Here is a 13474-nt window from a genome sequence, read left to right as displayed (position 1 = left end):
TGTATTTTAGTGCGCTGAGTTCAGAAATGCCACCAGTTTTTTTTCCAGCACGTAAGCATTTTCCGCAAAATGCATTTTTCTGCGGGATTGCCTACCTTAAGGCGTACATTTATGAATATGCCGAAAAAAGTTGTTTTTCCTATTCGGCTTTATAGTTTTATATCAGAAACTATGAAATATGATAAAAATTAGTATATTTAACAGTATTAGTCAGCGTATGAATCATGGAAACCCAGTAGAAAGGTGTCTTGCTTAGTGACTAAGATGGTAAAACCTGGATTTTCCCAGTATTTGAGCCAAATTTTTCTCAAGATGGCGAACTTGTATATTCTTCTGATGTTCCCAAGTCGATGTAGATGTTTAACATTCAACATGTGTCAGATGATTGGAGGCTTTTTATTGACTCATCAAAAAGAAGTTTAAAAGCAGTTTTGCTACACAACGGCAATAAATACGCTTCTGTATCCGTGGGGCACTCTGTGCATCTAAAAGAAAAGTATGACAACATGGCTTTTATACTTAATAAATTGAAATATAAGGATTTTGGATGGCCTATCTGTGGTGATTCTCAAAGTCATCTCTATGGTGCTTGGACAACAAGGTGACTATACGAAATTCCCCTGTTTCCTATGTGAGTGGGATAGCTGGGCAAAAGCACAGCACTGGAGCCAAAAAGTGTGGCCAACGAGAACTTTGAAGGTTGGAGAAAAAAATGTTCACTTTGAGTCTTTGGTTGATCCCAAAAAAGTGCTTTTACCCCCACTTCACATCAAGCTTGGACTGATGAAGCAGTTTGTCAAGGCATTGCCAAAAGATGGCGAAACGTTCAAGTACCTTGAAAAGAAATTCCTGGGACTGTCTGAGGCAAAGTTAAAGGAGGGTGTTTTTGTTGGTCCGGAATTCGGAAACTAATGAAAGACAATCAGTTTGAAAAGGTGATGAAAAAAGCTGAGAAAGAGGCGTGGATATCATTCAAAGAAGTTGTGACTAAGTTTTTGGGGAACAATAAGGACCCGGATTATGAATAAATTGTAAATAAAATGTTGAAATATTTTAAAACCTTGGGGTGCTCCATGAGCTTGAAACTTCACTTTTTGAACTCCCATTTGAATTATTTCCCAGAAAACCTTGGTGCCGTAAGTGAAGATCAGGGCGAGAGGTTCCACCAAGACATCAAAGATATGGAACGGAGGTACCAAGGACGATGGGATGTGAATATGATGGGAGACTACTGTTGGATGCTTCATAGAGAACTTCCAGACATCCCACACAAACGGAAAAGCTCAAAACGGAGTTTTGAGGGAAAAAGATGTAGACAATATAGAGAATTATAAATCCTTATTGTATATACATATTATTTTTATCAAATTGTATTTAAAAATGTAAATAAACCACTAGTAATATATATTTATTTTTCATAAAATAAAATACTTTTTTGTTTTAAAACCACGATATTTATTAATTTAAGAACCGACCGGTTTCGCTTTACTTAAGCATCATCAGGGTACAAATTAATACTAAACAAGAAGTACATAATGTGTGTATATATATAACAAAATATAGAGGGAGACAACATGATACAAATATAAGCAACACAAAGACGGTCATAAAATACATTAACATAAGTGCACAAGTAATGGAAAAATCGCTAGATAATTATGTAGACTAATGGGTTTTATCAATAAATCGGGAGAAACAAAGCATCAACTGGCATGGTGGTAAGGAGGTAAGGAGAACTGGGATTTTTTTATGGGTTTATTGGAAACAGACCTAATATTGGACTACTTGATATGTCTAATTGATTATTAAGTATCTGACTTTTGGTTTTTACAGCTTTTTTAATTTCTAGTGCCTCTAAGTTGTTTAGTCTGTTACCATGCCCGTTTTTATGTAAGATGTTAGCACCGGTGCTATGACAGAATGTATGATCTTTATCGATCAAATGATTTCGATATGATATCGACAAATCATTTGATCGATAAAGATCATACATTCTGTCATAGCACCGGTGCTAACATCTTACATAAAAACGGGCATGGTAACAGACTAAACAACTTAGAGGCACTAGAAATTAAAAAAGCTGTAAAAACCAAAAGTCAGATACTTAATAATCAATTAGACATATCAAGTAGTCCAATATTAGGTCTGTTTCCAATAAACCCATAAAAAAATCCCAGTTCTCCTTACCTCCTTACCACCATGCCAGTTGATGCTTTGTTTCTCCCGATTTATTGATAAAACCCATTAGTCTACATAATTATCTAGCGATTTTTCCATTACTTGTGCACTTATGTTAATGTATTTTATGACCGTCTTTGTGTTGCTTATATTTGTATCATGTTGTCTCCCTCTATATTTTGTTATATATATACACACATTATGTACTTCTTGTTTAGTATTAATTTGTACCCTGATGATGCTTAAGTAAAGCGAAACCGGTCGGTTCTTAAATTAATAAATATCGTGGTTTTAAAACAAAAAAGTATTTTATTTTATTAAATATGTCAAACCACAAAGTGATTGCTTTCTACAATAATATTTATTTTTCATTTCAAAATGCATTTTTACCTATATGTACTGCGGGTTTTGCATAACTTTCATTTTCATTTTGCGGAAAATCCCTACGTGCTGGAGAAAAACTGAGGGAATATTTGGACTCAGCGCACCAAAATACATACGATTCACCCATTACGGTGAAAAAAACCATCAAAAAGTGTCAATTTGCAGGCCTGTGTTATTTATTTATTAATCTTAAGTTAGCTCACATCGTCGTGTGTGCTAATATTTTTAGAAAGATATAAAAAATACAGTAATTGGCAAACAATGGATCTTTAAATATTTATCTGAAACACCGTGAAAAAACCGTTATTAAAGAGGCTCGCGGGCCGCAGGTTCCCTACCCCTGTTGTAAACAATGCGAACGCAAAGAGAGGTACGAAGGAGTTCTCAGTGGTGGGACAATAATATTATTAAAACTACGTATAGTCGGTATAGGTATAGTCAGTATACCAAGTGGACAAGCTATATAATGTACAGCAATTTACGTATTCAGCATTTTTTTCCCCTACCGAGAAATTTTTTTCCCTTTTTTACGTTTTTTGTAAAAAAAATATCACATGAAGGTCGCTGTAGAAATATTAAAATATTTAAATTGCAGTATTGCTGTTTCAGGCTAGAAGTCCAAATATTTTTACTCTAAAATGCAAGGGATGCGGTATGGACGAACCGCGCCTGCTACCTACCTACATTATATAACTCAGGTAAGCGTGCCTGGGGATATTTTTTTGTGTAGACTCGTTTGAATTTCAAATATCTCGTTCAGTCGTTTATCAGCCAACTCATCTCAAATCTGAATTTCACAAACCGCCGAATACGTATTTTTTTTTTTGATTTTCTAGATTCTTATATTCCATGAAGTGGTGAATCATTTAAATTTACTGAATTTAAAGTTAATGTTCTTTATACAAATAGAGCGGCGTCATATGCGCCTCACAATTTTTACCTCATATGGGTGTTTAAAATGTTACCTGGCTTTTATAGACTTAGAGGCCTTGTGTTTTCTCGGTAGGGAAAAAATTGTTACCTTAAAAACCCTACTAAAATTGCATGTTTTGGAGCATCATATTCTTTTCTTCAGCATCACTAGCAGCCGATAGCGGCCATATACTATAATACATACATAATATATAAATACGTGTATGTTTGTGTTATGTTTTGATCGGAGGGGAGATTCAGCTGCGCCTTATCGTAGGGAATTCCTCCAAATTCGCCTGTGGGAATATGGGAAATCGCAGAAAACCATATCCAGGAGGAAACGGCCGTCTGTCAACTTGAAACAGAGGCGGCCTTCAGTAACATCGGTATATGATGTTCTGCATTTTGAGGTGTGTGTGTGTCTGTTTTTATGTTAATATATAATTATGGGAAGAAAATGAATAAACATCCACATTATAAAATATTATAAAAATAGATATTTAAAAATAATATATTCGGGAGGGAAGTCGGGATATTAGGAAATACCTACTGTTCGTTACTTATCCACACTGATTCGGACCAGGTATGGTCGTGGTCCATCAGGATCTGTTTTGGGAGTCTGTGTGTATCTAAATGTAAAGTCTGAATGAATCGACTTCAAATCACATTTGAAGTCGATTTTGTACCATAGCTTTTTTGATTTGAGCTTTCGTTTTCGAGTTCGAAATTGGAATTTTGCTGGCCTAATTTGAAAAAAAATATTGGCTAGGGGTTTCAGCTTTTTGTTATCTTTTAAACTGCTTCGAAGCGCAGACAAAGCTTTTTTATTTGCCGAAAAAATTGGAAAAAACTAAAAAAACAAAAATCGATATGCTCAGATCAAAATATATATATATATTTTTTGGTTCTATATGTAATTTTGATTTACAAGTTTCCTGCATATACTTTGATTTTTCAGACACCGTGCACCTAAAAAAGTTTAATAGCCCAGAAAAGTTATAATTTTTTTATTGTTTTATTACAATCATGGAGAAATATACTCAATTTACACTATTTAATTTAATTAAACTCAACGGTCCCTGTGAGTTGATGACGGCTTCACGAGAACGTGTCATTTCTACGACATGTTTTTGTATTGTTTACCATCACACATAATAATTATTGTCCTTCACTCGGATTTGCGTTCGGGCGCAGTAAACCGCGGCATCATTAATAGTTTCTCCATGAACCAGTAGCGCAGGCTTGCCAGCGGGGCCATCCTCATCAGGCTGTAGAATATGGTGTACCTCAGCGGCTCGTGCTTGTATTGCAGGGCGGGCACCTCCTCCAGTAGGGCGGCCGCGAACATCTCCTCGAGGGTAGGGTCTTCAAGCGCGTCAGGATCCTTCACCTCGCCGCCTACCTGGCCCACGTGCCGCACGAACCGCTCGAAGTACTCCCCGTATAACGTGCTCTGTTCCTGGGTGAGCGATGATCTCATCATCTCGGAGTACGCGTTCTGCTGCGTTATCAGATTGGTTGAAGCTACCATTCTTCCTGGACAAATAAAATTATTTATTTATTGACTTGTTTCATGTGTAATAGAATCAAGGGAGATGGGCATAAAACATTATTCGGTTGAAAACAACGTAACGCGTCGTCTCGTACAGGTCCGGACTTCCTTCTAGGTCCGAGAGGCCCTGGCCTAGGTTCCAACCTTGGGGTGGGGTCTCGGGCCAGGGACCGATTTTTATTTTATTTTAACATTTACTCCACGCAGGAAGCCCAAATAGGAAATAAGTTCCTTTTAAGGCATAATATGTCATCTTTGGGGATGATACATATCATGATGATTTAGGACAGCGCCCTTGAGGTGATTTCTCATGAAAACGGCGCTATATAAATTAGCCAAATATTATTATTATTATGATATGAAAATGGTACACATTGAGGACACGGAAAATTTCACACTATTATGTAAGAGGAAAAATGTTGCTTGTGTAATGATGGGGGGGCTTAGGTAGCAGTGGTTTGAACTCGCAACGCCTGGGAACGCCCGGGAATCCGACGCGTTTGTCCACTAGGCTATTAGCTGGCTAAGCTAGGTTTCTGTTAAGATTTTCGTATAAATGTTGTTGGAACTTGGAATACTGACTCTCCGAAAATTACAAAAAAATTTCGCCTACGGCGCTTCTTACATGCGTTTGATAATGCAATAATTCATATTCCACTGCCTTTACCCATACCACATACCTACCCCAATTTTGGATACCATGTGTGAGACTTATTAATTAAGTAAATTATTTTCCATTCCCTTCGCTCTCGTCACTTACTCGAGTTGGGGATGCCATAGTTCCACAAGCTCCGAGGTTATTGAAGAATTGAAACTAACTAACGTGTGGTAATATATTTTTTATATCTATGTAGGTTATCTACACATTTTTAAAAACAAATTTATACATCTAATTTCTATTTAACTTTCAAATGCAAAATAATATTTTCATAGAATTGAAAATTCAATTAAATTTTAATTGTGTAATACACAAAAATTATAATAGCCGTATTTACAATCTGTTTTATTTTTTAAATGCTGTTACATCTCCAAATCACGATTAGGTGGCATAGCACTGTCTCGCCCGAATCTAATTAATAAAATTTTTGATTTTTTTGTTGTTTTCTTTTACGTTCCCAAACTTAGTATGCTCACGAGCCTTTCGCGTCTTAAAACTGCCCTGTTCATAACCCCGATCAACGCTTGCACACGTAACCTTGTGTTTATTTCATAGTTTATTCTGACTAATCTCCTTGTTCCTTCCTTGTAAACAGAGGCGGATTTGCAGTCTTGGCCGCCCTAGGCCCTAAGGCCCCAGACCATGTAGCCGCCCCTTTCTCAGTACCCATCATATCGACCAGGAGTATCCAAACTTTTCAGTAAGTTCCTAGGGTCAAAACCGTTTTAATTTTCCTGCCATTATCATTCATGGTTCATGGGGTGAGATTTGTCCAGGTCTTGGCGGCGGATACGTCTGCCCACCTGCTGCGTGGCGGGCTGGATCGAGAGAGACTGGGTGAGGGAGGCCTTTTGACCTTTCCAGCCGGACTATCTTGACCCATCGCCTTGCACCGTAGTTGGAGGCATGTATTCATACGTATGTCACTCCTGGACACACTAATCTCCAGATTCCTACCCACCCCTCATACATTTTCCTTTTCAGAACTTCCTATCCTTCCCTTCCTTAAAAAGACCCTCCACACAGCATCACCTAAGATGACATAGGTCGTGAGGGAAAATATTTTCCTCAAAGCCTCCTGTGTGGAATTAATGTAAAAAAATACGCTTGCTAAATTCGCTAGTTCAATTACTGTATAATTGTCGTATGTCGTGCGCTGTGTGCTGTGTGTGAACACGCTCTTGCATATCGCTATTTCGTACGTAGAATATTTAGGTACTTAGGAAGTAATTTCTTGTTATCATCTGTGACTTTTTTGTCACGATTGGCCGCCCCTAATATCTGGCCGCCCTAGGCCCGGGCCTACATAGGCCTAAGGGCAAATCCGCCTCTGCTTGTAAACTCTATAAAAAATTATGCTGCCCCTCTCTGTAGATTGGAAGCTGGCGACGTCCCTTCATGGCGGGCTAGACGATAAAATGGCTGTAAAATAGGTTCGGCAAGCGGTGCTGTCCTGCTGCGTCCTCTCTGTGATACAGAAAGCAGAGATAATAACGAGACAAAGTTATAGCAGTGTAGTGGTACGCCACTACTTGACTCGAACATTATTCTAGAAGTTTCTAAAGAAGCTTCTTGGATTTTCTTTTATTTTTTTAATATTTATTTCTGTAGTAACTGAAATGTTCGAGAATGTTTTATTTTCCACCTAGATGAGCGAAAACGTGAACGAAATGGTCAGTACAGTACAAGCAACCGCGACATCGAGATCGAATTATTTTGCCTACGTGACGCGCTTCGGAACATTCTCGAACCTTCCTTTCGTAAATCATTTCGTTGTATTTTCAACGTTTATTTATTATTTCCGGATGTATTATTTCGTAGTTATTTATTAATAAAAATAATACCGAACATAACTACAGCAGTTTATGAATCAGTGTATAGCTCCACGCACACGCATCCCTATCTATTCTATGATCCATTCGGAGAATCTATGAAATTTTAGTAGATCAGTGATAACGGGCTTTCTATGTGATAGAAACCGAAAAATGAATCGAATTCAACTTTCTAAATTTCTACGAAATAGACCATAAAATAGATAAGATGGGAACCCAGCAGTTCCCAAATCAGGATGATGAATGAGCTGCCTGAATTAAGAAAATGGGATAGAATGAGAAGTCCGTATGAGATGGGCTTTACATCGAATTTTTGTTAATCTTCATAGAACAGTCACTGGTGACGAAATTCCGCTGACCATTCTGAGTGCTATACCGGAGGGAATAAGTTCAGTGTAGATCCGAAAGATAAAGGGATGTTTACCGGGGATAAAGTTCACAACGTGTATGCCGTGCGGTTTCAACTCCGGTCTGATCGCTTCCACCCAGGCCGCTAGTGCCGCCTTGCTGGCCGAGTAGGGTGCGAGGCCCCGCAGCGGCTGGGTTGCACAGTGGCTGCCCACGGTGATCAGACGGGGAGCCCCGCCCTGACCGGAGGCGCGCAGGGCGGGCAACAGCGCGCGGGACACGCGCATCGCCCCGCACACGTTCACTGCCAGCTGGTGCTGCCACAGCTCACTGGGCTGCCACTCGAACTCGCCCATCACCATGACGCCCGCGTTGTTCACCACCGCGTGTAGCCCTGAAATCAAAACAATTTGTAAATTTTTCATTCCTATTGTGTACACAGTTGCAACAATGGATACTTCTTTATGTCTAGCCATCTAGTTAATTGACGTTGTGAGCCGATGGTGACTCCTCACTGATGACGACCAGCTGTGCCAGATGCAGGTGGGGGTCTGATGTATGTAAAATAAACTGCACCATCTCACCATAGTCCGGATTATTTATCAGCAGCTTCTCCACATAGTCCTTCAGGTTCTCAACACTCTCCTCACTGGTGACGTCCAACTGTACCAGATGCAGGTGGGGGTCCTTGGCGACTCCGAGGCTCCGTCCCCCTGGTCCTTGGGGCCCCTGCAGCAGGCCGGCCACCACGGTGAGCCCCCGCGCGCGCGCCGCCCTCGCCAACTGGAAGCCCAGTCCGCTGTCGCAGCCCGACACGACCACCACAAGGGCGGGATGAGCACGCACAAGCGCGGAGCGCGTGCCCAGCAGGCACCTGAGGCGCCAAATCCATTTTGTTAAACTGGAAGAAAGGATTGACAAACACATTGAAAAACATTCATGAAATTTCGACTCTTTCTCAACATTGTTTATCAAATTATACTTGTACCTACCTACCTTATACCTTTCATAGTATAAAATTTTAAATTTGTTATTTCTGTAATACTCAGATTGGTAGACAGTATATATACTATCACATTATCAGTATCGCTCTGGTAAGACCACCAATCAGAATCGAAACATTGCTTGAAATTACTTTAGCTGTGATTGGTGACCAGATCTGAAAAGACAGATACTACTCAACCTTCCTCTTCTCCATCTCCTTCCCCTATCTTCTAACTGCCAATATACCCCACTTGGGGATGCAATAGTTCCGCTGGATCCTGACGGCTGGGAGAAGTTGAGACTCTTGTGAGATATTGTTACATACGCAACCCGGTCATTTGTCTTAATGTATATTTTTTTCAAGACCAATAAAATTGGATAGTCAATTAAAATCATAATCGTTCTTTTTTACCGGTATTTCGCTATAAACGTTTTAGTAAAGACATGGCATATATTTTCAGGAGGCAAGTACCTAATTGCCTAGTTATTATAAACGATGATTATGATTATAATTAGTTTTTTTCCGACTTTATGTCCGGGTTAAATCTTCCCCACAGGAAAAACTAAACCCTTCCACACAAATGATCATCTAGTCAATCCACATTCTGCAAGTGCATTATATAAGCATAATAAATACAAAATAATACAAAAACAACACGTCAAATCACCAGAGATCAAATGGGAAAATAATTCACCGACTCCAGATATTTTCATATCAGAGGGTTCGACTCGGTAGAACTTCTAATTGGACCTATAAATCCTACTGATCCCTCAATATAAATATATAAAAAAATCTTTCGTAATCCTACATGTATTTAATTAAAATGACCGTTTTTTATAAATTAATAAATTCTTTAACAGATCTAATAGGCCTAAATTTTGAATGAGAGAACTAGGTATAATGCCAGTAGCCGAAATAACAAATGGTAATAGTTTTATAGTCTGAATTTTTTCAGAAACAGATTTTTGAATATTACAGGAATTCGGAATAGCGACATCAATGATTTAAGTTTTTTTTTTTTTTGTCATGTAAACAATATCGGGTCTATTATGACCAATCGTTCGGTCTGTTAGTATAGTTTTATCATAATATATTATATAAAATTCATTTTCTGAAAGTGAATTTGGTTCGTATTCATAATATGGTATTATATTACGGTAGTCAATCAAGTTATGTTTAATTACCAAACTTTGGTGAATTATTTTTAAAACTTGATTGTGCCTAAATGTATACTCGGACGGCGCTAATATAGAACAATCCCGATATAATATGTTCTATAGTTTCCGGAAAAGCCAAAAATTTTCTACATAAATCATCAATTTGATTTGTATCTTTGATTATATGCTTCCTATAATTTTTAGTATTTTTTTTTTTACTTATTTTAGGAACATAAACAGTCTTAGTAATATAATGTACATAAGAGAATAACAAAAAATAGACCAATTATTAATGTTCACAGATATATATAGAAACATAAAACTAACCTGTAAACGATAAACCTATAATATGCCTACCATAAACAGCAATATATAAAAGTGATTTTAACTATACTTAAATAGACTTGGGTTGGAACGGGAAAGGGGAGGAGAGGGATGAGGAAAAGTTGCCACGCAAGTAATATTAAAATATTAGGTACAATCATTTTAACAGTGGTTAATATGAGTTAGAATGTGATACAATGAAATTCTGTAGTGATAGTAATAGTGATAGTAACTATCTATACTATATAATAAATATGACTCTATCCTCAATACTCTATACTCAACCATTTATTTGACGAAAATTTGTCAACATACGATTGGTTGAGATAATTGAAGTGTTTTACGTGTAAAATTTTATTTGACCAGGAATTTAATAATTCCTGGTTGGTTTTATAAAAATATTATGATTAGTATTAGGGGGTATAACTCCGATCGAAAATTGGAACCGAATTATTGTGACGTCATATGATTTCCTAACTATATGCACCAATGAAAAAACTCTGAAAATCTATGGAATAAACTTTCAGAATTTTCAGTATAATAAGTAGGCCGAATGAAAACTTTACTGTCTAAATATTGGCATATCTATGGTTTTTTAGGACCAATTTGTTTCATACAAAAAGCCCAGAGACAGCGAGTGGTTTATTTATGATTAGTACTTTCCTAAGCTTCCTAACTTCCTACGTGAGTGGTTTATTTATGCTTCTTACCTATCAATCATAGTTATATAAAAAAAATTACTTGTTAAAACATTCCAAGTTTGATTTTATTTGATTTAGCCAAGTTCTGTTTCCGTTTTCGAAAATCTGCTGCTCACTTTGATCCACTTTATCATTCATTTGACTAAACTTTGACAATAGTTCAGAAAAGATTCTATGTTCAAAAGTAATATCTTCATATTTATTTGGACTTCCTTATTCGAATTTTTGTCAATATTGTGGTACCTACCTACACGGAGAAAAATGAGTATGGCCAATTTATTAATAATATCTTCAAATTATCGGTAATCCGATTAAACACGGGATTGCAGGCCGTAACATGTGTACATATATTATCAGGTAATATATTATATATTATCACGGTGTCGGAACACGTGTTCATGAATATTTTCGCATTTCGTCGTGATATATTATCAAGGCTAAAAGCACGCACAGAGGAAATTTTGGTATTGATTTATTAAATAACATAAAATATATCATCGAAGTAGAAAATAATATTAATAAATCTAAATGAAAAATGAAACAGAACAAGACACAGAAAAATAAAAAGATAACGGTCACAACTAGAATTGTCTTATCTGGATAGGCGTCTTAAACCACTCGACCATTGGGACCTATTTATTAAGCGCATATTTCAAATTCAGAATTAAGGTTAAAAGCTACGCTCGTTATATTCTACGTTTTCATAGATGGCGTTAATAAATTTATTTTATTAAAATACGCTTTTTGCAAGGTACTGCTTTACAATATTAAGACAAATTATTTATTTGCGTCCGTACATACGCAATATGAATATGAATAAATAGTTTTCTTCGTTAAAACACTCAATTCTTTCGAGAAAGGCATACAAATACAATATTAATGAAAATATAATTATAAAACTAATTTTTTGGACGCGAGGACTCTAATGTCCACATAAGGACTAGTTCTAAGCCGCTATTTCGATAGACCTCCAATTTAAGGCCCCGTAGTAAGCGTTCAAAGAAGGTTTGAGAGGGAGATATGTAAATACTAATGTTAGAGGGAGCGCGCTAATAAAAAAACGATAATATTTAAGCGAAAATGCTGAAAGTATTTAATCTAACACGAATTGTTTGAAATAAAGCAAAAATCTTTCGATAAATTCTTTAGTTGCACTGTGAATTTTTCATGCCGATAACATTTTAAGTAACAGAACAAAACGTATTTTTAATAATTTTTGTAGCTTACTTTGCGATCTTTCTCTATTGAGGGAATTTCATATAATTAACGTTTCGGCATTCCAAATGTTTATTTATTTTATTTATTTTATGCACATAAATTACAAATAATACATAACAAAATGAACCTTTGTCTGTCCAACTGGGAAGGATTCCCGTTTCAGGACAGCCAAATTGTGTATTTAGTACATAATATTCTTACAATGGAATGGCGATGCTGTCAAAACAAATTTTGGGAACATTTTTGATTGCATCCGAAGTGACAGGATGGTTTCTTTATCCTTGAAAGAATCGCAAAGATGTAATTTATTACCAGGGTCAATTTGGATAACATTGGTAATTGCATTCAGAATAGATGATTGTTTTCTTTCGGGACATCACAAGTCTGAGATTCTTTCCAAGGCATTTAACAATTGTATAGTTAGAATTTCCACATTTATAAATCAGTATAAGACATATGAATCTTATAGTACTTTTTTTTAGAATTTCTTAGGTGATAGAAATTACACATTACTAGACCAGAATATTTGCCGTATGATATATGAATTGTATAGATATTATCTTCAAATGTAACATTTTATTTGGAAACTAAAACTTAAAGAGTTGACGAGACTTGAGCGGGGGCTTAAGTAATAATATAATGTAGAAAAAAGTATTAAAATATCTCACCTCATAATGCTGGCACTTGAGATCACACAGATAGCCACGTTCCGTCAACACACCGCTGTGACTTGATATCAACTATGAACTGAACGCGAATTGAAGGTAGACATAATATATGAAATCGGATACAAAGTGATTCTCAAATACCTCTTGTTTTTAGGTAGACCTTTTGTAAATTAATGCAAATTCCGTTGACGATGCCCATAATGCATGCCTAGCAGAAACACGACACTGCTTCGAAGGTATTATACAGTAGCTGAAATGCTGTGTAACCAAAGTAAACACAAAGTAACCTGTAAAAAACTAAGTTTTTTTAAATAGAATACATCTATTTTATTAATAGATGTACCATTTAAAAAAATATATTGTTTTTTTGGTTTGACTGAGGTTTGAACCATCCTCTCCAGGGACGGGCTATTCACTGCTTTGAACTTGTAAAATGTCTTTAACTTAAAAAAAAACGGTGTCGGAACACGTATTCATGAAATCCGAATATTTTTGCATTTCGTCAAGGCTAAATGCACGCGCAGAGGAAATTTTGGTATTGATTTATAAAATACGAA

General features: G+C 36.6%; 1 protein-coding gene across 1 annotated transcript; it reads right to left on the bottom strand.

Annotated features, from left to right (window-relative positions):
- Positions 1-4410: 4410 nt before the first annotated feature.
- On the bottom strand, positions 4411-13102 carry sro (SDR family oxidoreductase shroud). The gene is made up of 4 exons (XM_089640716.1): positions 12918-13102; positions 8449-8765; positions 7941-8258; positions 4411-5010 (listed from the first exon to the last, which is right to left on the bottom strand). The coding sequence occupies exons 1-4, from the start codon at positions 12920-12922 to the stop codon at positions 4643-4645; spliced, it is 1008 nt and encodes a 335-aa protein (XP_089496842.1). The 5' UTR covers positions 12923-13102; the 3' UTR covers positions 4411-4642.
- Positions 13103-13474: the final 372 nt, after the last annotated feature.

The sequence above is a fragment of the Hesperophylax consimilis genome, chromosome 16 (genome assembly GCF_061612785.1).
Source record: "Hesperophylax consimilis isolate HC1 chromosome 16, BYU_Hcon_1.0, whole genome shotgun sequence".
Lineage (NCBI taxonomy): Eukaryota > Metazoa > Arthropoda > Insecta > Trichoptera > Limnephilidae > Hesperophylax > Hesperophylax consimilis.
Note: the sequence above shows the minus strand (reverse complement) of the source record. Positions and strands in the feature narration are given on the sequence as shown.

Excerpts from the sequence above, each read along its gene's own strand:
- sro (XM_089640716.1), bottom strand. Across the intron at positions 8,259-8,448 it reads GATAAATAATCCGGACTATG|GGCTACACGCGGTGGTGAAC; the intron begins GTGAGATGGTGC and ends TTTTGATTTCAG. Across the intron at positions 5,011-7,940 it reads CGTTGTGAACTTTATCCCCG|GAAGAATGGTAGCTTCAACC; the intron begins GTAAACATCCCT and ends TTATTTGTCCAG.